General features: G+C 38.1%; 3 protein-coding genes across 11 annotated transcripts in view; 2 read left to right on the top strand and 1 right to left on the bottom strand.

Annotated features, from left to right (window-relative positions):
* The first annotated feature begins 5,938 nt into the window (after positions 1-5,938).
* Positions 5,939-14,840, top strand: LOC113666914 (uncharacterized). 6 transcript variants are annotated; one of them, XR_016185155.1, is made up of 4 exons: positions 5,939-6,063; positions 7,946-8,005; positions 10,510-13,359; positions 13,669-14,840. XR_016185155.1 is itself a non-coding variant. In XM_027182718.2 (3 exons), the coding sequence occupies exon 3, from the start codon at positions 10,577-10,579 to the stop codon at positions 13,244-13,246; it is 2,670 nt and encodes an 889-aa protein (XP_027038519.2). In that variant the 5' UTR covers positions 5,939-6,063; positions 7,946-8,005; positions 10,510-10,576; the 3' UTR covers positions 13,247-14,840. The 6 variants fall into 6 exon arrangements, 4 of the variants coding, with proteins under 4 accessions (XP_027038519.2, XP_089057449.1, XP_027038520.2 ...); XR_016185154.1 differs by lacking the exon at positions 5,939-6,063 and adding an exon at positions 7,723-7,861; XM_027182718.2 differs by having other exon boundaries at positions 10,510-14,840.
* Positions 14,841-16,370: 1,530 nt separating this feature from the next.
* On the top strand, positions 16,371-20,133 carry LOC113666937 (uncharacterized). The gene is made up of 3 exons (XM_027182738.2): positions 16,371-16,700; positions 18,467-18,769; positions 19,027-20,133. Exons 1-3 carry the CDS (start codon positions 16,523-16,525, stop codon positions 19,416-19,418), a joined length of 873 nt encoding a protein of 290 aa, XP_027038539.2. The 5' UTR covers positions 16,371-16,522; the 3' UTR covers positions 19,419-20,133.
* A 386-nt stretch (positions 20,134-20,519) lies between these two features.
* The window catches only part of LOC113666936 (uncharacterized), a 5,054-nt gene continuing 4,750 nt past the window's right edge, over positions 20,520-20,823 (bottom strand). For all 4 annotated transcript variants that reach the window (XM_027182735.2, XM_089201325.1, XM_027182736.2 and 1 more), the window contains one exon: positions 20,520-20,823. This exon is cut by the window's right edge and continues 650 nt beyond it. In XM_027182735.2, the coding sequence (XP_027038536.2) occupies positions 20,659-20,823 (165 nt within the window). In that variant the 3' untranslated portion in view covers positions 20,520-20,658.

The following is a 20,823-nucleotide window of genomic DNA, read 5'->3' as shown; positions in this document are numbered from 1 at the left end:
ACATTTTTCCATACCGTTTATAGACGCTAGAAATAACTAGCCGTGTCGATCACAACTTGGTGCGAGATATTATGCAAAAAAAAGATGGAGGAACCTTCTATCGGGTGAGAATTTTCCGAGAATATCGCAAAAGTTTTCCGTATCATAAAAAGCGTGGTGTAGACAGAGAACTAAATGTTAATAATACAATATATACGTGTATTTGTCTGTCGGTAGCTTTGGTTTCACAAAACTTCAGGGGGTTGAACGTCTTCTCTAGTAATGACGTCATGAGCAGTTTTCTTCCTTCAACGGCAAGAGCTAATATTGTCAGTCGTATATCTACCTAAAACGTCATGATTATTCACTACGGTAAATATTTTGAATCTCACGCGATTGAGATGCATTTCTCTAGCTGACCTTTTAATATATTGCCATTACCCTTAGTGATGAAAGTTCTCGAACGATATATTCTTGTGACCTCTTATGACGAGACTTACGAATATATTGTATTATTAACATTTAGTTCTCTGTCTACACCACGCTTTTTATGATACGGAAAACTTTTGCGATTTTCTCGGAAAATTCTCACCCGATAGAAGGTTCCTCCATCTGTTATAAAACCATTAAGTTTTCCACCTTTAATTTATTGCGAGAAAAGTTAAAAAAAAACTTAAGGAAACGGAAGCATTACTTGCAGATATACGTTTTCCTTGTTGACTGATTCATGCAAAAAAAATGTATCAAAAATTTTGCAAACAGTTCATTTTGATTATTTCAAACTTTTCTCGAAAAAGCAGGGAAAGGAATTTTCCAAGAAACCTATTGAAATCTCATGAGAGATTTCAGGCATGATCATCTTAAAAGCATGGTTTACTTATAAAGGGCGATAGAGATTGTGCTTGCGATTAAATTAGCGACTGATTTGATGAATTACCGGCCGCAATGAAGTCTGTTTAAAGTAGAAGATGGAAAAGTTTTGCTTGTATGTTGCTTTGTGCACGCACATTTAACGCTTTAAACAAACTTTCTGTAAGTTAAATGATACCATGCAATGCAATATTGCGTGTAACCGAAGGTAAAAGAACAAAAACAGAATCTACCCCAGTGAAGCAACATTTCACCTGAGGAATGAAGACTAATCAAAATCGAGGGATACTTCAGAAGAAAAAAGACAAAAAAACTGTACTATAAGATTTGGCGTGTTGTATTCTGGCGTGTCAAGTTCGTTTCAAAAATGGAGCTAAAAGCAACTGAAAGGGAAGCTATTCTTGATTTTCGTGCCGGTTCCCAAACAGGTCATCTATAATCATTTATCATCAGAATTCTGCAACTGAAACACTCAGATTGAAATGTCGAGTCATGTTGCGTTAAACCTTGAGTCTTGACAACTACCTTGCAATTAAAAAATGCTCGGCAGGTCATTTGTGAGATTAAGGTTTCTTTTCATAAAGCTTACTAAGTACTTCCCTTTTTATGTACTTTTACGATTCAGTCATTGTTTTCCTTCTTTTTCTCGGCTGAAATACCTGAGACGGAAGTTGAAACGTAAATTACAAATTAGTTCAGCGCTTTTCTGGAAATCGAGGCGAGTCGAAAATTACAGAAGCTCCACCCAGTGAAAAAAAATTTTAATTATGGAGGAGTTTGGTCAATAAGTATACTTTAATCGTCATAGATGTTTCAATCAATCGTTGTTCATAGTTGTGTTTAGGGGAAGAACTATACCTTAAAAAAATGGTTGCCGATGGGAGTTTTTAATTTTCAGTTTTTAACCTCACTTGGGACACATTTTGGAATGGAAATTCAAGATTCAAACATAATGTAGCTTTTTTCGTGGTTCAAAATACCGAAACTGCATGATTTGACTTATTAAGAGCTTGAATTTACCTCTGAACAGACAGGTTAACTAATTCCTTTCAGGGAATATGAACTTTTAGTTCATCAATTCTCAATGATTGTCAGTAAAGAGGTTCTCTAGAATTTTTTTGTCTTTAATGAAAACCTAGAAGTAATTGTGTTTTTTAACGCCTAGAATTCATTTATGCCAAATTTATGCAGAAAGGAATGCGAAACAAATACTCGCGTGATAAACACCAACATATTGATGTAAAGCGATCGAGACTTTCGTAATCATCTTAAAAAGCGTCGTGTACCTATTAAGGGCGATAGAGATTGCGTTTTGCTATGAAATGAGAACAAGATTTGATAAATGACCGGCTACGACGAAATACTTTTTAAAATAGAAGACAAAAAAGGAAAAATTAATGATCTCTCACATAATAAGGTTTTTCTTAGCTGGAAAAATGTAGGCGCAGTTCTGCTCGAAAATTAGGTAAAAGAACAAACTTTTGTTCAAGTTTTTGTGCTTGTGTTTTTTTTTTTTACAGTGATGTGAAATAATTCCATATAGCCGTAAGATCGAAAACAAAGATATTCTGCTATCGATTGCTCTGTCGTGCAGCTATGCGCATAAATATAAATTCTTTTCATCTGAGCACTGATTCTTGTTTACCGTCGAGGAGTAATTACATATTGTTAAAAACCTATTCTTAGGATTCGTGATGTCAGCAAGCTCGTGACGGGAATTCCTTTTAAATTATTTTACGTGGAAAAAATATCGAAAACGGTTTCCTTGCAAAAAAGGCGTTTTAATGTCTTTTAAAAAATGGAGCTATTTCCATTATTTGGATAGATCGCAGGGGATATGTTTACTGACGCGGTGGTGTTCCCAACCCGGTCAGACTCAAGTTTTTCTAATAAAATCGCTTACTATTGGTCATTACTGAAACACTGAGCTGGAAATGAGTCAAGCCCCGTTAAACTTGTACCATGGCAACTAGCTTTTGTTTGGATAACTTATAAATGGTACGTACGAGAAGAATACTCCTTATATTCATGATAAGCATGTCAAGTTCTTCCTTCGTAAAAAAAGTTAACAAAACAGGTGTTATACTGTTTCTAGCTTTGGGAAGTTATTTTCCTCTTTCCTTTTGCTGAAAGTAGACAAAACACGAGTTGAAAGGTAAATAAAAGTTCATTTTGGCGCATTTTAAGAATAAGAGGGGATGGAAAACCCAATTTTGAGATCCTAATCGCTGTTCTACGTAATGAAAAAATATCAATATGGAAGGCGTGAAAAATAGATTGTCTACGCTCGAAAGCCCACAGATGTTTCCGAAATCACCGTGGATGTTTTTTTGACTAAGAGAGTTTGAAAGATTGTCACACAGTAAAAATGGTTGACGGAAGTTTTGAACTTTCAGTATTTTTTCTTCACTTGGACAGTGTTTCGGAGGACCAGAAGTAATTCAAATAGTAAGCATGCACTCTTTTGCATTGTCTAAATCACGAAACTGCGTGATCTTACGCATGATGTGTTGAAAATATATCGTATTTACTTCTGAGCAGACACCGGATATAGAGATAATTCAAGCGTAAGGTTGATTAATTCCTTTCACGAGAGATATTTGGTCCATAATTATGTCTAGATTGACTTAAAATTTATCAATGCTTAGTGCGTTGGTGGATAGACTATTTGGAGATAGTGAATGTAAAGGAAAACCTAAAAGCAATTGCGGTATTGCAATATTTGCAGTTAAAAATCTAATACTGTGGTGGGGAGATGTCGAGATTGTGAATAAAATGTACTGATAAATAGTGTAAACTAGAACAAGCGATATCAACCATAACGTAAGCTTGATATGGAGGTTTTAAGTGCTGTACATATAATTTACGTGCTCGCGACTACACCCCCTCAGTGGATGAATTTCAATAAAAAAAGAGAATATGTTATAGTGGGCGCATAAACTTCGATATGCAATTTTTGTTTAGACAACAACGCCTGGCAAAATTCGAAAAGGAATGACGGCTAGTCATGGAGGAGGCTGTGGCGTCAGAGCCTGTTTTAAGTTTTCTGTCTAATTTCTTTTGACAAAAGAAAGACTATATTGGCAGTGATTTTCCTAGCACTTGGAGCGTATTTTAAAAGAAATCTATGGAATGACCTTCAGTGGCTCCAAATGTTTTTCTTAACCTATTTGTTCCATAGTTGTTCAAGAATGGTATTTAGACTAGACTTGAATCAACACACAAAAAAAGAAAAAAAAGTCACCTTAATAAGAGAAATGGCTCTAATGTGATTTGATTTGGTTGTGCATAACGGGTTGTGCAATTAAGATCTTAAACTTTTCCTTACAAACATCTGGCTAACGCTGTTCGAAGTATTGAAAATGACAAACAAAATCCATCGGATAAATCTCTATCCGGAGGATAGTACAGTGCGTTTTGTTAGCTCGTATCCGCAAGGTAGGAATTTATCTGTTGGATGGCATGATCTGCCCTTTGGACAACTGCGCCAAGTAGCCCCTTTCTTTTTCAAATAGGCGTTTGCAGTAAGCCAATGTGCAAGGTACAAGGAATGTTCACTTGTCATTGCATTAAACTCTCATTACTGATTCAGGAGAGAATGAATGGAAGCAGAAATATTGCCAGTCAGATCCCGGTACTGGAAGTATTGATAAACGTGTTGCACCGTATGTTACTCGAAATGTTAAGAAGTGGTTGGTGAATTGTAAATGGTTTTATGTTCTTTTTTATTCTTAAGATGTTTCTCAAGGAAAATATAATATCTGGGGATTTCTCTGTGGGAATTTTAATTTCTCAACAGGAAAAAGATCAACCATTCAACCCAAATACCGCAAAATAAACTCATTTACTTTCAGTGGCATCAAAGCTTTTCGAAATTTTTCTTATTTGCAAACGTAATAAACAATCTCCGTGTTGCCATATTAAATAACACCTTAAGTACTCCAGTTAGTTTATCACCTCCGACTGCAGTTTAGACAGAAGTTTTTATATTTTCGTCAAGGTGCCGTGTCATGTCACTATGGAAAGCGCGGTGTCTTAATGGCTTCCAGAAAATGTAAATATAAGTTGTATCATTATTATTTAACGGTGAACGTATTAATTTGATTGGTTGCCGAGACTTTCAATTGCAACCCATTTAAAGATCGTTACTTGAAGACCTTCGACCTCCTCCCGAGTTTCTCCGAATATTTTTTATGAAATCAGTTGAATTTCTCAATTGGATTTGTGACCATTCGCAGAACTTTTGAAGATTTTGGCGTATCGTCGACGATTTCCAAGTAGCAAACTCGGGGTTCAACCAACCTTACGGCGCCGAGGCAATATTTTTAAACTTAATCTAAAGAATAATGATGCGGGGGTTAGCTAAAAAAGCAATCTCTTGAAGTTTGTTTCCTAATATCATAAATTTTTTAATTTCAAAGCCTACCAATATCCCGGTCTTGATGGAAAAAACCCCCAGCTTCTTCTGCAAAAATTTCAAGTTGTTTTCAAGAAACTTGAATAAAGTTGAACACGATAAACTGAGGAAAATCAAATTCCTGCTTGAATTAGGAACTAACCGTAATCGAGTATTCTACCAAACGCTATTTCATCGGGAGAACCGATTTGATAATAATTTAACCGTGACTATAACTTCCTTTCTACGATACCAAACAAATGTTGATGTTGTTTTCTAGTTTGGTGATCAAAAATTTAATGAATACTGAGCTGCTTGTTTCCTTTTTTTTCAGTATTTGGAGTTTCATTCGGTTTTGAGGATATCCGAGTGTGAAGGATGATTTTCGTTTTCCAGCCTAAGAGTTTCCACCTTCTCTATTTCTCTGCGGTTTGAAATATCGGCATGCTGGGGCTGCTGTATCTTTCGAGATAAAATATCCCATTGAAAATAGAGGAAAACCAACGAAAAAATGTTTAGCTTACTGCCTAGTAGTGAAGTTGTTCGGAAAGACCCAACTGAAATTACTGGTTAATTCGAATTGCGTTTTTGGGCCCGCGTGATTATCAGAGATTTACAATTCGTGATATGTTATGTATGCCACATCAAGTGAATAATTATAAGTTCGGCATAGTAATTCAAAGGCACCTGTCACCACAACACCTAGAACTGCGTTAATTAAGAGAGTTGTGGTTTTAGCTTCCATGCATGCAATGGCATTGAACTTGTAGTAAATGCACCAAGACGCTGAAATATAGACGCCGTGGGAATGAATGGAGGTAAGCATAATATATTGACAGTCGAAAGCCAATATTTTTCGCAGAGTTTTAGTGCTTTATCTGTGGCGTTTGATTATGTTTTTGCAGCTAACTTTAATTTTTAAAAACTTCGGAAATGATGTGTAGTCATATTTTTTCTTGATGGAAAATAGGAAGCCAGAATTCAGATAGATCTTTCAATAAGGTTGAAGACAAAACGGGGGAATTAACATTCGACCAGAGGGGAAATAAAATCCTGGTAAAACTGTTTTTGATAAGAAACCAGGCGCCGTAAAAAATGTATTAATTCAATTATTTTAATCCGAGTTTCCTTTCCATCTATCACCTTGAAGGATTAGTCTATCCTCATTTGACAAATGTCGCTTCAAAGTTAGACAACGTTTGCACAATTGTCGTTTGAAATCACTTGGATGTATTTTTTTTCTGGGGATTGGCAAAACATCTTCCTCTTACTAGTAAGTTATGTCGGTTTTGCCTTTCAGATTGACATGCAATGAAAAATCTATTAGGTAATTCAATTTAGAGGTTTGTCTTGTGAACGTCCTGTTTATTGGTCCTTGGATAAGAAACAAACAGCGATGGCTAAAGGTGGTCCTCTGTCAACAGAGCGTAGATGCAATTCATCAAAAAAATTCGATTTAACGTGAATGCTGAGGGCCGACATTTTTAGATCAAACGCTATTGAAATCATTCATTCTGTCTTGGAGTTATTTGAGGTTTCCATTACGTTTTGCTTTTAGATCAATGAATTAAATGAAAAGAAAAGAGGTGGTAATCGTAGTGTCAACTTTAAAAGTAGAGCGTCATAAAAAATAGTTATTGCTGCGATGTTAATGAGTCGCTATAACGTGGTCTTGCGGTGCGGTGAATATCTCGCAAAAATTCTGAATTGGCTTCTGTGAAGAACAAGATACAGGAGCAAAGAGATGTATCGACTTTTAAAGGAACATTTCGTTGTTCTTACTTTCCCAACTATCTTATTTTACTTTTCCCTTCTGCTTTTTTTGTTAATGTTTCGACAAACATCGGTCTGTTGAAGACATCATCTTGGTAAATGTTATGAGACAAAGCATTTCATAGAACAAATATTGTAAAATATGTTTAAGAAGGAACTAAAAAATTATTTATTTTATATTATGTTTCAGTCAATCTGGTTTATTATGAAGACAATTATGCCGTAAGGCTTTAGAAAGTCATCGGCACTTTGGCCACGGCCGCAAATAAATGAACGCCTCGCGTTGCGAACAAGATGACATGTTCCGTATAATTCCGAAATGAATTTGAAATGGGCCTCGGATTAATAAGTAAACGTGTATATTCTTTTGATTAACAAATTATTGTAATATGCAATTAGTCGACGGAAAATGAAGCAGAGAATTGAATACAGAGTTCAAATTCCAATTACTTAGTAACGAGAATAGGTATCTCTCGGTCTTAATGGACTCGAAGGAAATTCGAGAGCTCATAGAATGGGAAAAAATGATTGTAATAGGCACTCTTGTGTTTCAGAACTGCAACGCAACTGCTTTGGCCACCCGACGCTTCGCGCCCGAAAACATAAATTATGTATACCTCACAAAGTCAGTGAAAGTTGTTAATATTCATACAAAGGCAAAAATCATCAAATTCAAGCTTCACCAAAACGGCTCAATTTAAACAGGGAAAGCCATTATAGGCACAAACTAGGGTATCTGACAAAACGGAAGTGCTCGTTTGAACGTTGCATCGAGCAGGTCGAAGCTTTCCAATGGCCTTTCACCTGCGCTATACAAAGCTAGGATCTCGTTACATTGTGGCGGTTAGTGGGCTATCCGCGTTTCCCCGCTGTGTGGAGCTTTTTGTTTATATTTTTGGTAATTTTGCATTTTGTGTGCTTTCGCAGGAACTTTGATGCAAGAGTAGAACCTCCAGCGATTTGGTGGACTCTTCGTTGACCTGAAAGGTATCTGAAGCTTTTATTGTAATGGTTTGGATAAAATTTCTCGAAATGTCAGCTTTACGTTAGGTTCTTCACACAAAAACCAAAGGGTTTGGTATTTTAAACGGATTTGGTATTTGTTATTTCAAGTCTCTTGTATGACGAGATGGCGGTATCGACTGATGTATGTATGAGTAATATATGATGTACGTCAATTCATAGATCTGAGATAACCTTTCAGGTTACTAGTGTTTTTGTTGGCGTTTTTTACTCGAACCGTGGAAAGGAAGGGATGAATAGAAGTTGTCGTTCAAAAACTGCATCAGAATTTAATGAAAATGGAAATTGACCGGAATTGTAAACCAGAATCATCCCCAAAATATTCTGTGAGTTTAATCGTTTGTCGAATCAAATGTCCGATTTGAAACAAGTAGGTCTTACTTCAGAGGTCAGGAAATTAAAAACTTTACGTGGAGATTGTTTTTGAGAAGAAAAAATATCTCAAATTTGGAAGTTGGAAAAATTATGATCCGCCGTTATTAGTGGCAGTGGTAAAATGAATACAGATCGCCTGCAAGGTATTTTGTGTAAATAAAGCGAGGACCTGCCATTTTGATTTATTCGTGCTAGATGGAATAAATTACTTGAGTTCAATTTATGTTGACTGAAAATATTGACGGAACGTGGCGCACGTTTGGAAATGGGTAATGTAAGACATACATGTCTCCTCTCTAGAACTTTTTAAAACAAGAAACATAGTATGTCGTGCGGGTTCAAAATATTCAAACGAAGGTCGTACCCGAGCTATTTTTTAAGGTTTTGGCCATCAATATCATGCGGTAATGAATGTATGTTTCTTATGGCTAATGAAAGGTTTCAAAGCGTCGTTAGGTTGGGATAATAGATTGACTGTAGTACTGAATATTCAACAGTGAGAGAATTCTCGTTCTACATATGAGAATCTGTTTGAAAAGGTTGGTCGACCTCAAGGGTTCCAAGGCGGATGTAGAATTCCCAACGTAGACTTGTTCCTTAGTATTTGACTACTGCAGCCGCGTTTCCCGTAAATAAACGTAAAATGGTGAAAGTACTCTCAAAACATTTATAATGATAAATTTATGGGTTTCTTCATTGTTTCTAACTTATTCCACGGCTTCGGAGCGTTAATTGCTTCATTTTAATATTAAGTGTAAAGAAATATAATTGCGAATGTAATGCTGAAGGTGGTAAAAAATAAACTTGTGATAGGGCTGTTCGACGGCAACCTTCGAAACCAACGGTAGGTTTCAACCACATTCTACGTCTTACAATGGCCAACATTTCGCTTTGTAGCTGCGTTGTTGATAATGAACGGGAACTCGAGACTTCCTTTTGAAGATTTTTTGACCCTTCACTATAATTACAGATGGTTGCGAAAATTTATAACATCTTATTACCACCAACCCACGCAATCTTTGCAGATAACTTGCTCGCTTTCGTGACTGCGATCTGTGTTTGATGGATATCTTGGTCCATCCTGCATTTAGTGCTACTGTCGTGGTTCGGAATTTCATTTTTGTTCATCTGCCTCTTTGAACTGTTATAGTGCCGAGTTGCCAAGAAAATATGTCGTTTAGTTCTCTTCTGTTGCTTCTAGAATTATGAAATAACCAACTTTGGACAGGGAGGAATTTTGAAATACCTACGATCGTGTAGACCTGTGGGTTGAAATCAACCTTTGGTTAGAGGCGACTCGCTTTTTCTTATAAAAGATCTTATTAGTGTACATCTTAAATCGTACTTAATTATGGAAAAAGTAAAGCACTTTCAACGAAATGCTTAGTCTTGATTAATCTTTGCGAAGTCGGTGATTCTGATTTTACCCGTCTTAAATTTTTCCAATCTCGGCGACCAGCCCATCCTTTTATTTCTTTGTGTCGCATGCTTATTGGAAACTAATTCGTTTAATGGAATATGAAGAGCCCATGTAAAACGGTTCTTCGAGCAATTCTCTAAGGTCCATGCATATTCAGCGATGTGTGAACTGTAGGGGTTCATCTTTCTCCATTAAACAGAATGATGTGAATCAAGATCGTTTAATTTTTTCCTCTTTTGTAAACAAACGTTTTTCGACAGAACAAGATATCCATGTTGCTCTATTTACTCTCAAATTAGAACTATAACCATCGATCCCAAATTTAAAACATTTAAAAAACATGTAATTATAACTCCTATTCAACTATGAATATTGCATCTCCGTTAGCTTTTGCGGGGGAGGCTTCGCGAGAAAAGATTAATGAAACAATTCAATTTCATGAGCCATAGCTTTGTTTACATAATTTTAAAATTACAAAAGATCAAACGCTAATGAAAGTCACTCTGCGTAAAGTTTGCAATTTTATTTTGTAAGATCAACACAAGTCATTTAATGCTAAATGTAACGTTCGAAAATTAATTATGTGAGTAGTTTGGGAACAACGATTGATTAATAGAAGCCTAAACAGACAATAAATTATTTTAACGTACCGTACTTTAACTTTTCCTTGAAGGTATAACAACACAGGTGCTGTAGCAAAACCTGAAAACAACCCCGGTGGCATGAGATGTCACTGAAGAATGGTGACAGGCTGTCATGATGAAGGAGTAGTCCAAGCGAACAAAAGAACTTTGTCAAAACTGTGGAATGCATGCAAATATGGTGATATAAAAACAGTTCAAAAACTAGCCGTAAAAAGGGTCGGTGCAAACGCAAAAGCTCATGGCATGGCTCTCATACACATAGCCGCGCGATATGGAAACCCAGATACTGTCAGGTATCTCCTCTCTTTGGGTGCTAATGCCCACTCAGTGGACGAAGAAGGTTGGACTGCTCTACACTGGGCGAGCGCAGGTGGGCATGTTACTGTTATGCAGCTTCTGTTGGTGGATGGTATTGACCCCGACGTGAAAACAAATTCCGGTGCTACACCCTTGCATTTGGCTGCCTCCAACGGCCACGAGAAGGCGGTGAACCTTCTCTTGACCTTCGGTGGTAACGGAAACGCATTGGACGGAAATGGAAGGACTGCAATGTTTTTGGCAAGCCGTGGTGGTCATGTCCCTGTTATCGAAGTTCTTCTTAAACATGGAATCAAATCTAACATCCCACCCAAAAACGGTCCTACACCAGTACATACTGCTGCACGAAACGGTCATTTCAAGGCTGTTGACTTTCTAATTTCCTGTGGGGCAGATATTGATGTTGTGGACAAGGATGGGTGGAACGCGCTACACTCTGCCTGTCAAAACGGTCACGTTGAAGTGGTAGAGACACTGCTAAAAAGTGGTATGGAGGCGGACACCAGAATCAACGGAGGCTGCACTCCCTTGATGATTGCAAGCTGTCACGGGCATCCAGATGTAGTCGATTTTCTTATCTCTAAAGGAGCTGATTCAAACTCCTCTGACAAATGTGGATGGACTGCTTTGCATTTTGCCAGCCTGGGTGGCCATATATCTGTTATTCGAGCGCTGCTTAAAACAGGAGTAGATGTCAACATTCGAACAGTTCAGGGAACTATTCCAATTCATATTGCAGCGCGTTACGGCCAGCCCGAAGTAGTAAAGTATCTCATGCGTAAGGGGGCTGACCTATCAGCTGCTGACAAGGATAACTGGACTATACTACATTACGCCACTCAAGGTGGTCGCCTTCCCTTCCATGTCATGGAATCAATTTCAAATCAAGGTCTTGATGTAAATGCCAAGTCAGTCTTAGGAATAACTCCGTTACACATTGCGGCTAGACATGGCCTTCCAGAGTACGTAGATTTTCTTTCAACTCAAAATTCAGACATCTTAGCTCGAGACAATCAGGGGTGGACTGCTTTGCATCATGCCTGCAAGGGTGGTGAGCTTTCAGTTGTCGAGAAATTGTTTAACAAGGGAATTGACCCAAACGTCGGAACAAATTCTGGTTTGATGCCCATTGGTATTGCAGCATTGCGCGGAAATCAGGATTGTATTAAGTATTTACTCTCAAAGGGGGCTGATCTAAATGTTGTGGATAACGAAGGAATGACTGTCCTTCACTTTGCCAGTCAAGGAGGGCAAACGGATTTGATCGAAACTTTATTAAGCTACGGATTGGAACCAAACGTTGTAGCTGAGAGGGGCCTGGTCCCTATTCATTCCGCAGCATTCAACGGCCACGCAAGTGCCTTAAACCTACTTGTTTCTAAAGGAGCAAATCTTAAAGCTGTTGACGACCAAGGTTGGAACGCGTTACACTTTGCTTGTCAAAATGGGCATACTATCGCAATAGAAACAATACTCGAGCTTGGCTTGGATACCAGTGAAAAAACAACGGACGGGAGAACATCTCTTAGTATTGCTACGATCCACGATCACCCAGAAGCAGTAAGATTACTTCTCTCGAAGGGAGCTGACGAGCACATTGCCGACAACGACGGGTGGAATGCATTGCACATCGCAAGTCATCATGGTCACGTGACTATTCTTGAACTGCTATTGGAGCTTGGTGTGGAGGTGGACTGCACGACCAGAGACAATTTAACCCCCCTTCTTCTTGCTGCTAAGAGCGGACAAACTGAAGTGATTGCTCCATTATTGTCGCATGCGGCCAATGTAGAAGCTTCTGATAACCAAGAAAGGAAGGCATTGCATTTAGCAAGCCTCGAGGGTCACGTAAAGATCGTGGAAATCCTACTGGAAAGTGGCGTGGATCCCAACCAGAAAACGCAACAAGGCGTCACCGCTATGCATTGTGCTGGGTTAAAAGGGCATAATGACGTCATTGACTGCTTATTAGAACGGGGTGGTAACATTTACGAAGTTGACAATGAGGGATGGAATACTCTTCATTACGCTTGTCGTGGAGGCCACAAAAAGGTAATCGAACGAATGAAAAAGCTTGGCATGCAGTTAAACTGCCAAGCGGGAGACGGTTCAGTTCCCCTACATATCGCCTCCCGCTACAGTCACCCGGAGTTAGTAAGTTTCCTTCTGACGCATGGAGCTGACACGCATGCTGTGGACAAGAATGGATGGAATGCCTTACATCATTCTGCTACCAAGGACGGGACAGTGGCAGTCGCTGATGCTCTCCTCAAACAAGGGGTAGAGATGATTGTGAAGCGCACTCATGATGGAGACACAGCAATGGGGATTGCTGAAAAAGAGGGCAATAAAGATGTACAACAGTTCCTTAATAGCTTCGTGTCTAACCACTTGGGTATTTCAAGTGACGAGGATAGAAAACATGCAAACTATTGCATCATTCTGTGAGTGAGAAGATTCCCTCGGCTGTAACTTAACCAGTCATCTAACTCTACTTCAATTCCGACAGCCCGGTTCATTGGCATTGCAAACTATTGCGTACCGAAACGATTTCTCTCAAGGTTTGTAGGGGAACACTGATTTATTGGTAATTTTTGTTCGTATGAACTCTAGCAAATTTCTTATTGTACTTCACCTATGACAGTTGTTAAGTCAAGGATTTCTAATCGTGCACCATGAAAGTACGTCGCCCAAAATTAGTGAACTTTACCATATTTGAAACTCAAGAGCTTCATAGCTCAAATAAAATCGGACTAACCTCACCCTCAGTTGGGTTGGTCGCAATGAAGAGGGCTTCTGTAGTGAACCTAAAGAACACTGAAATGTGTTCAAATTACGAATAACCTCAAATTCTATCTTTTTTTATTTAGGTACCATAGAGCTTGAATTTACCTATTATGGCAAAACTTTGACTATCTTGCTGTGGCCTTTTAACGAATTGAAATATTTCCTACGTAATTTGTAAAAGGAATTCAAAGTTTAAATGTGTTTACATGGTAATGTGAGTGAAAATGGATGTAGTGGTTTTTTAATTACATTTTTAATATGTCGATCTCTATATAACTATTCTCGGAAGAATTTGGAAGTTCAGTAAGAATCTTGGGAACAACACAAGAGGCCATTCCTTGGCTATCTAAATAATTAGTGTCATTTAATGAGACTTGGAAAACTGTTTGTCAGCCTCGTTCTGTAGCAAAGGCAAACCTCCTAAGCGAACCAAAGCTGGAATTAAAACACAGTGCCAATCTCACAATAAATGCAACCTATCCAACAATTTGCTTTATTAATCAAGATACCGTGATGTACATACAGGGATAGTACATTCACATCAAAAATACTCGGTAGCTGTCGTTAGTGATCTCTCAATATTAGTAATTAACCGCTTTTAGGTCTCTTTTGTTATTCAGATAGATGTAAGGAAGGGTGGTCTGATTTTGAAGACTAGTTTAGGGTACTTTAAATTCTATTGCTAGCCTTATAGTCTTATGTATGCGATGCAAAACCAATCTGTTAGGAACCGTAAGAGAATGAAGCTGAGAGGCTGAAACCGCAGACAGGCCTTATTCCAAAGGTAATTTTCCCAAGTTATCTTCGGACTCAGGATTTTTGAATATGTTATGAAGATCTCGCTTATCGTTCGAATGCATTATCGGAGAATGAAAGATCCTACATGGAATGTCAACATGCAACAATTTCGCGAGATTAGACGGGTTATCTCTTTCTTCGAAAACTGCAATGATTTCCCAACAACTTTGGAATATACCCTTCGGAGTAGGGCCAAAAGATGTGTTGATTCTCATGTATTAATCCTCCGTCTCTTGATTGAGTCCTTATGACTACTTGTTATATTAGCAATCTGCTAAAAGTAAAAAGTATTTTGCACGTGATGTTGAAGGCCTCTCTAAGGCCCATGAACCTAAGATTATTACACAAGTTTTGCTCAGATATAATATAATTTATAGAAGAGCCATGATTACTGAAAAGACTTGTGTTTATGCTAGAAGAAAAAAATGAAATTGTAATGTGATTTTACTCATGACAATCTTTGTCTTTGTTGAAATTATTCATTCCCTTGTCTTCCTTTTTCCAAATATAAACGAGATATAAATTAGTTTGGAGGACATAAAGGAAAACCTTTTCATTATGGACGATCACGTTCAATGTGCACTTTATTTTAAAGTTTCGTAAAGGCACCGTTAACATTAGAAACTCATGAGTGAGAGTGACTAAATCATGATTGGAAACAGTTTTGCATCTTATTGGTTGGGAGACTGGCTCGAGTTTCCCCACTGGAGTTATTTTGAAATGATTGGTAAATGAGTTTGTCTTTGATACATGGATGTCTCCACTCTTCGGAACTGGAAGGGGTGAAATTTCATATCTTTTTATCATGTGAAAACTGGCATAAGAATGGGGGCGACATCTACAGATGATTTCGAAGGCCTCAATTTGACAGAGCTGATAGAATTTTAGTCCCGTTTGGAATAACCTAACGCGCATGAAATTGAAAAAGACATATACGCTCACAAACTCATGCTTGTTTTGTCCACCAGTAATCATGGATGGACGACTTAAATGTATATTGCATGAAGGTTAAATTGTGGTAAAATTCTGACTGTTGCAAGTCTAAACAGGGAAAATGTGAAGTTAAGGGGGAGGTAAATCTCTTTGCATTCACGTGAAACAAAACAAATAGAGAAAGCGAATGCCAGGACAGAACCTGGTGAATATTCGGCAGCTTTTATCTCTAAATGGCCGCTGCATGTTATGTAAATCCAGTGCGTTCCTTTCATTACGGTGACTCTTCATGTCCGTCAGAATCACGTTGTTTATTACTTTCACAGAGCTACAGTGCCGATATAACTTGTTTTCTTAACCCCCTATGTAGGTTGTTTAAAATACTTTCATTAAAACCTCTTCTCACCCAAAATGAAAAGTTTCTTCGTGGTCGAAAGGTAAATGAAAAGTTCTCCCTAGGAAAGAGTTTATCGGCGTTTATCGAGAGCAATCTTGATTAAAAAATAAAACACTCCTTCAACTTCTTTGTCGGACCTAAGGACGACTGAGTCTAAAATTGGCATAAAATTGAAATAAGCCGCTATGATTTACGCTTTGGTATGAAAGACAATATTCATATTCTTATTGAAAAATTTGCATTTCCCCTTTGGTGAATCTTTTTAAGTTCTTATGACATGTTATTCCACCTGCTCTTTGGCTGAGGCTAAAGACTTTCCTGTAATCGAAGCCAAGGGCTGTATGTAGCCATTTGAATATTCAACGTCACGTTACAGTCATATGCCGGCGGTGGATCTATTCTTCAGATATTATTGAAAGCAGTGCTGAGGAGGTAGGGAAATTATTGAGGCTGCAGTTTACAGCTTGTCATCATAATGTTTGGACTTAAGTCGGTCCAAAAATGTCTGTGTCGGAAAAATTGTAATTTTGGTAACATAGGTAAACTGTAACGTTTGTAGCATAATTACTTTATTTTAAACCAAGATGTGTCAAGACATTCTAAGTATTAGTCGATCTCAACTATTACATATATATACATAAGACAAGCAAATGTCGATAGAGTAAGACTGTTAATTCTGTAATGTATCAGATGTTAGAAATTTATCCCTGTTGGCTTTAATGAAATCAATTAAGCTTCACAATTCCACCCGTTAATATTACTCTTGTCAGTCCGTTTGTTTACATCTCAGTAAAAAATACGACAAACCCATGTTTTGCGTTGGCGGAGATGCAAAATGGCCTAGGGCAATCAGCGGAACTAGATTGAGGAATTTCCCAATTTCAAATCCTTCCCTCTCTCCACCATTTGAAGTGGTTGCCCAGGTAGTATCAAGTTTAAATCCCTCGCTGGGCGTTGAAAATAGCCAACACGTTTGCCTCCCACAAGGTGAGTTTTCGGTCTCATTTATCCTTTTTTCGATGTGTTTACAATGTTCTCAATTAGCTCTAAGGTACTAAACACATCAACAGTAAACAAGAGCTGTTATTGTTTTCCTATTTAAAGCATAAAGCTCTTGGAAAGTATGGCTTAGTTTACAACTTGTTTGGCTTTTCAAAATGTGGATTCATGGATTAAAAATAAACAGATATTGTATTATCCTGTGGAAAAAAGCCAAAATTTACTGTAGTAACTTTGAAATGCATATTGAACTGATAAATGATTTTTAGGTCTTAAAGGATCATGAAAGACATCTTAATTTTTCGAAGCTAGGTTAACTAAAGAAACATATGAGGACGTTTGCTGATATTTTTGGAATGTGCTTCCAGATTGGCTTATGAGGCATGAAGAAAAGCGACTCGTAAAGCTAATGGGAGCATTGGAGTTAGAAAGCATCTCGTGTAATTAGTCGCAAATCATTTAAAAGAATAAGCGACATCCTGAAGAAAACGTGATGTTAGTCCTTTTTATGCGGCTTCACGAAAAAGAATAAGCGACATCCTGAAGAAAACGCGATGTTAGTCCTTTTTAAAAAAACAGAACATTAAACAAGTAGATAAACAAACCATTAAGTGAAATTTCATGATGAGAGCTCCAAGCAGAGCTGAACACCTGGCGATAATTTTAGTTACCGGTGATAACAGGGTCGAAGAATTAGTGCTTTGAATATTGCGCCCTTATCAAAAAAGTAGCATCTGTTAAGGAGAGCGTTTTGTTTAAGCAGAAAGTTGCTTTTAATCAGTTTCTCGCATAGAAAACATAATATAAAAATGTAGTTTGATCGTCCAGGTGAGTGTAGTCCTGAGAAGGACTATTGTCAGTAGTGGTGGCTGACGTTTCGACAACTCGAGCGATAGTCATCTTCAGAGTCAAGTGAATAGTTGCTGTCAGTCGAATGTTCTTAGTCTGCTTTGTATAAACTGATTGGTCAGTTTTGCCGTGATGTCATTGGCTGTAAGACTCAAGTGGAGTAGGTCGGTCGTGATTGGTCGGTCTCGATCCATTAGTAAAGTAGATCGTTTTGTTCGGTTCGTTAGTAATGTTAATGTCGTGGATGAGTCATTTGTATGGAGCCGGTAGTGGTTGACTCCTGTTGAGGGAAGTCTGTTCCAAGTTAGTAAACCAGCTCTCCAGAGTCAGTCGTTGAAAGTAGTTGGTGTTGTAGGTTAGGCATTGCGCAGAGTCCCAGTCAATGGTGTGGTTCGTAAGTCGGTGATGTTTCCTCGTCGCTCGTTTGTGTTCAGTCAGTCTAGTTGTGAGGTTTCTGCCTGTCTCACCGATGTAAGAGGCGTGGCAGTCGGAGCAATTGATCTTATAAACTGCTCCCTGTCCGTACCTTGGTTCGTCTTTGTCTTTAACGCAAGTCAGTAACTGACGTAGTGTGGTTATGGGTTTGTGAGCGACGCGGATAATGAATGTTTGAAGGATGCGCGAGATGTTTCCAGATATGCCCTTTATGTACAGTATGGTCGCTGTAGTCATAGGAGTGCTGATAACTCTATCTCATGTGATTTTAAGTTGCTGTGCCTTTTTCAACACCGTTCATGCGAATGTTTGTTTTCTATAAGAGAAAGCAGTCCGGCATCGCGCCTATCTTCCCCCTTCCCTCTTCCCATTAGGGTGCACATCGCAAGCGGTTGAGAAAAGGTTATTGATTTAACGCGGAAAAAAGTCCGGTACTTATGAAACTTACGATGCTTATCTGTTATAAACAGTCGAGTTACTGGAAATGCCATCAGCACATCAGGTTGTGGAACAGAACGACGGCGACACTGCAGAGCTGTGCATTGAACGCCTGTTAACAAAACTCTCTGAAGTGGAAATTGTAATGACGGCTCACGAAAGACGAGCTAACCAGATGAGGAAAGAACGAGATGCAGCAAATGCAACGAAAGAAAGGCTGCAGAAAGAAATAACTAAGATGAAAAGTATACTTTTGAGAAATAAATGGAGCTCTGCAGTTCAAGATGTCGGAATCACCGAAGAACAAGAGAATGCAGACGGGAGTTTCGAAGGAGGTATACCAATCAATCTATAATTTTAAGTTTGGTCTTCTTTGAGGTTAGCTCGTCAGAATTGGTTATGTTCAGCTCCTCAAACATGTGTCAATGAACGTCCTCCTTTCAGTTCTTTCCGAGCTTTTCTGATTAAATAAGCTGCTGCTCTGTGATTCATCAGGGCAGCTAATGAAGCCTTGTTTGACCTAAAGATGGAAACAACTATTAACGTGGAACTTTATTGTATACCTAATGATTTCTAGTCTATTTTCTCCCAGGCAAACCAGAAGACATGAATTATGACCTCGCCATGAAGCGAAGACGTCGAGGTAGTCTCCCGGTGGCCTCGATGCGACGAAGAGGCTCCGCAGACCATCACAAAGATTTGCGAAAATTGCTTCACAAGCGAAGCGATGAGTTGTTACAGCAACGACAGCAATATAGGATCTTTGAAAACAGGTTTAAACAAGAAGAGCTTAGGTGCAGAAGGTTGGAGCAAGACACGGAGCGCTTGAAACAACTCCTGGTGGATTTGCTATCCATTCATAGCAGATATCATCGCTCGTATATGTTTCCGTGTAGCAAAGTTACAGGAGTTGTGATCAGTGTGTTAATTGCCTTAACTATGATTGGAATAATTGTGTTTCACATAAATGAAATTAGGTTTTAGCAGAGTCTACCGCAAGGTAACGTTTCCAATTCTTTTTCATGTTTCCCACTACCTAAAACTGAGCGGCTTTTAGAAAAATGTGAAAAGGAGGAATTTTTTGAGGAATTTCTTGCTCTTCGTCTCTCAAAAAATTCTTTTAATTTTCCAAGTAGTTTGTCATCCCCATATTATATGATTTGATAAGCCTCAAATTAAGACATGTTTAGATTAAATTTCCAAGTTATAGCATGATTATCCCTAAAAGATGCAAAAAAGTGTTTCCCTACTTTTTCACGCACATTAAACCACTGGTATGATTCTGAAAGGTTTTGCTACATTTTCAAAGAAGCCACAACCCACCCTAGTGATTAGAGAAGGGCGAAGAAAGGGTTTGAAGGTTATTTTCATCATAATATTCGAATTATATCCTGTTAGCAGTGCGTGGTATAGTAAGTTTTTGCACGCAAATGGTGGCTTCCCAACCTCTTCAGTAGTAGATGCTCAGTGGGTGAATCAGTTTTGCTGTGATTACGACTTAGATATCGGTGATATTACATTTTATATGGCCATGTACCAGTATTAGTGCTTTTTTGATCAAAAATGGATAATAATTTTGTAGAAAACTCAAGAAAGTATGATCACTATTTTCAACACTAAGAAATAAACCAATTGTTTTTTTTTTCATAGTTTGAACATTTACGCAGAGTGTTGAAAAACGTTTATGGACAATTTCAAAGATTTGTTGTCTCATTTTATGTTTACTTGTCATTATAAGAAACCAGACAAGTTTAAGTTTTATGGGTAAATCCAGATGCATTCGATCTCAACGAAGGCTCTCTGGGTATGGAGATTCCTGCCAGCGAAACGTTTTGAAAATGTCAATCACTTAAATCAATGAGATCTGAAGCGATAATATTTTCTGAAATGTGGGAAATGCACTTAGAATGATATTTCTATCAAATAGGAAATGAAACTTTTTGTATCGTATAACAAAATTGACCTACAAATCTTGTGTCTCCTATGAGCTGAAAATGTGATATTTCAATTAGACTGGAGTTGAAAACCTTTAGAGGCTATAGCTGGTCATTGTTTGATGCCAACATCCAACAGAGCAGTCTTCAGTAAATTTAAGTCCTTTTATTTCTAAATAGGCAAAGAAATGTGTTAATAATAATATTTTCAATTATTCCTTGTCAAATGAAAAACCCGGGTGAGGGGGTTTCCGCTAACCGTGACAATATGTCATTTTCTTACTCAATTCTCACTCGGTCACAACGGCGTGAAATAACCAATTTACAAAGCAGCCCCACAAGGCAAACAAATCAACGCCATAAAACTCCTCTATTGGGGAAGACGGGAATCTTAAACTACTGGCAACTAAGATAAAATGAAATAGAACTCCTGTAATAAGAAACGCAAGCAAAAA

This window comes from Pocillopora damicornis, chromosome 3 (assembly GCF_964200805.1).
Source record: "Pocillopora damicornis chromosome 3, jaPocDami1.2, whole genome shotgun sequence".
In the NCBI taxonomy this organism is placed as follows: domain Eukaryota; kingdom Metazoa; phylum Cnidaria; class Anthozoa; order Scleractinia; family Pocilloporidae; genus Pocillopora; species Pocillopora damicornis.
This window is presented reverse-complemented; position numbering and strand designations above follow the sequence as displayed.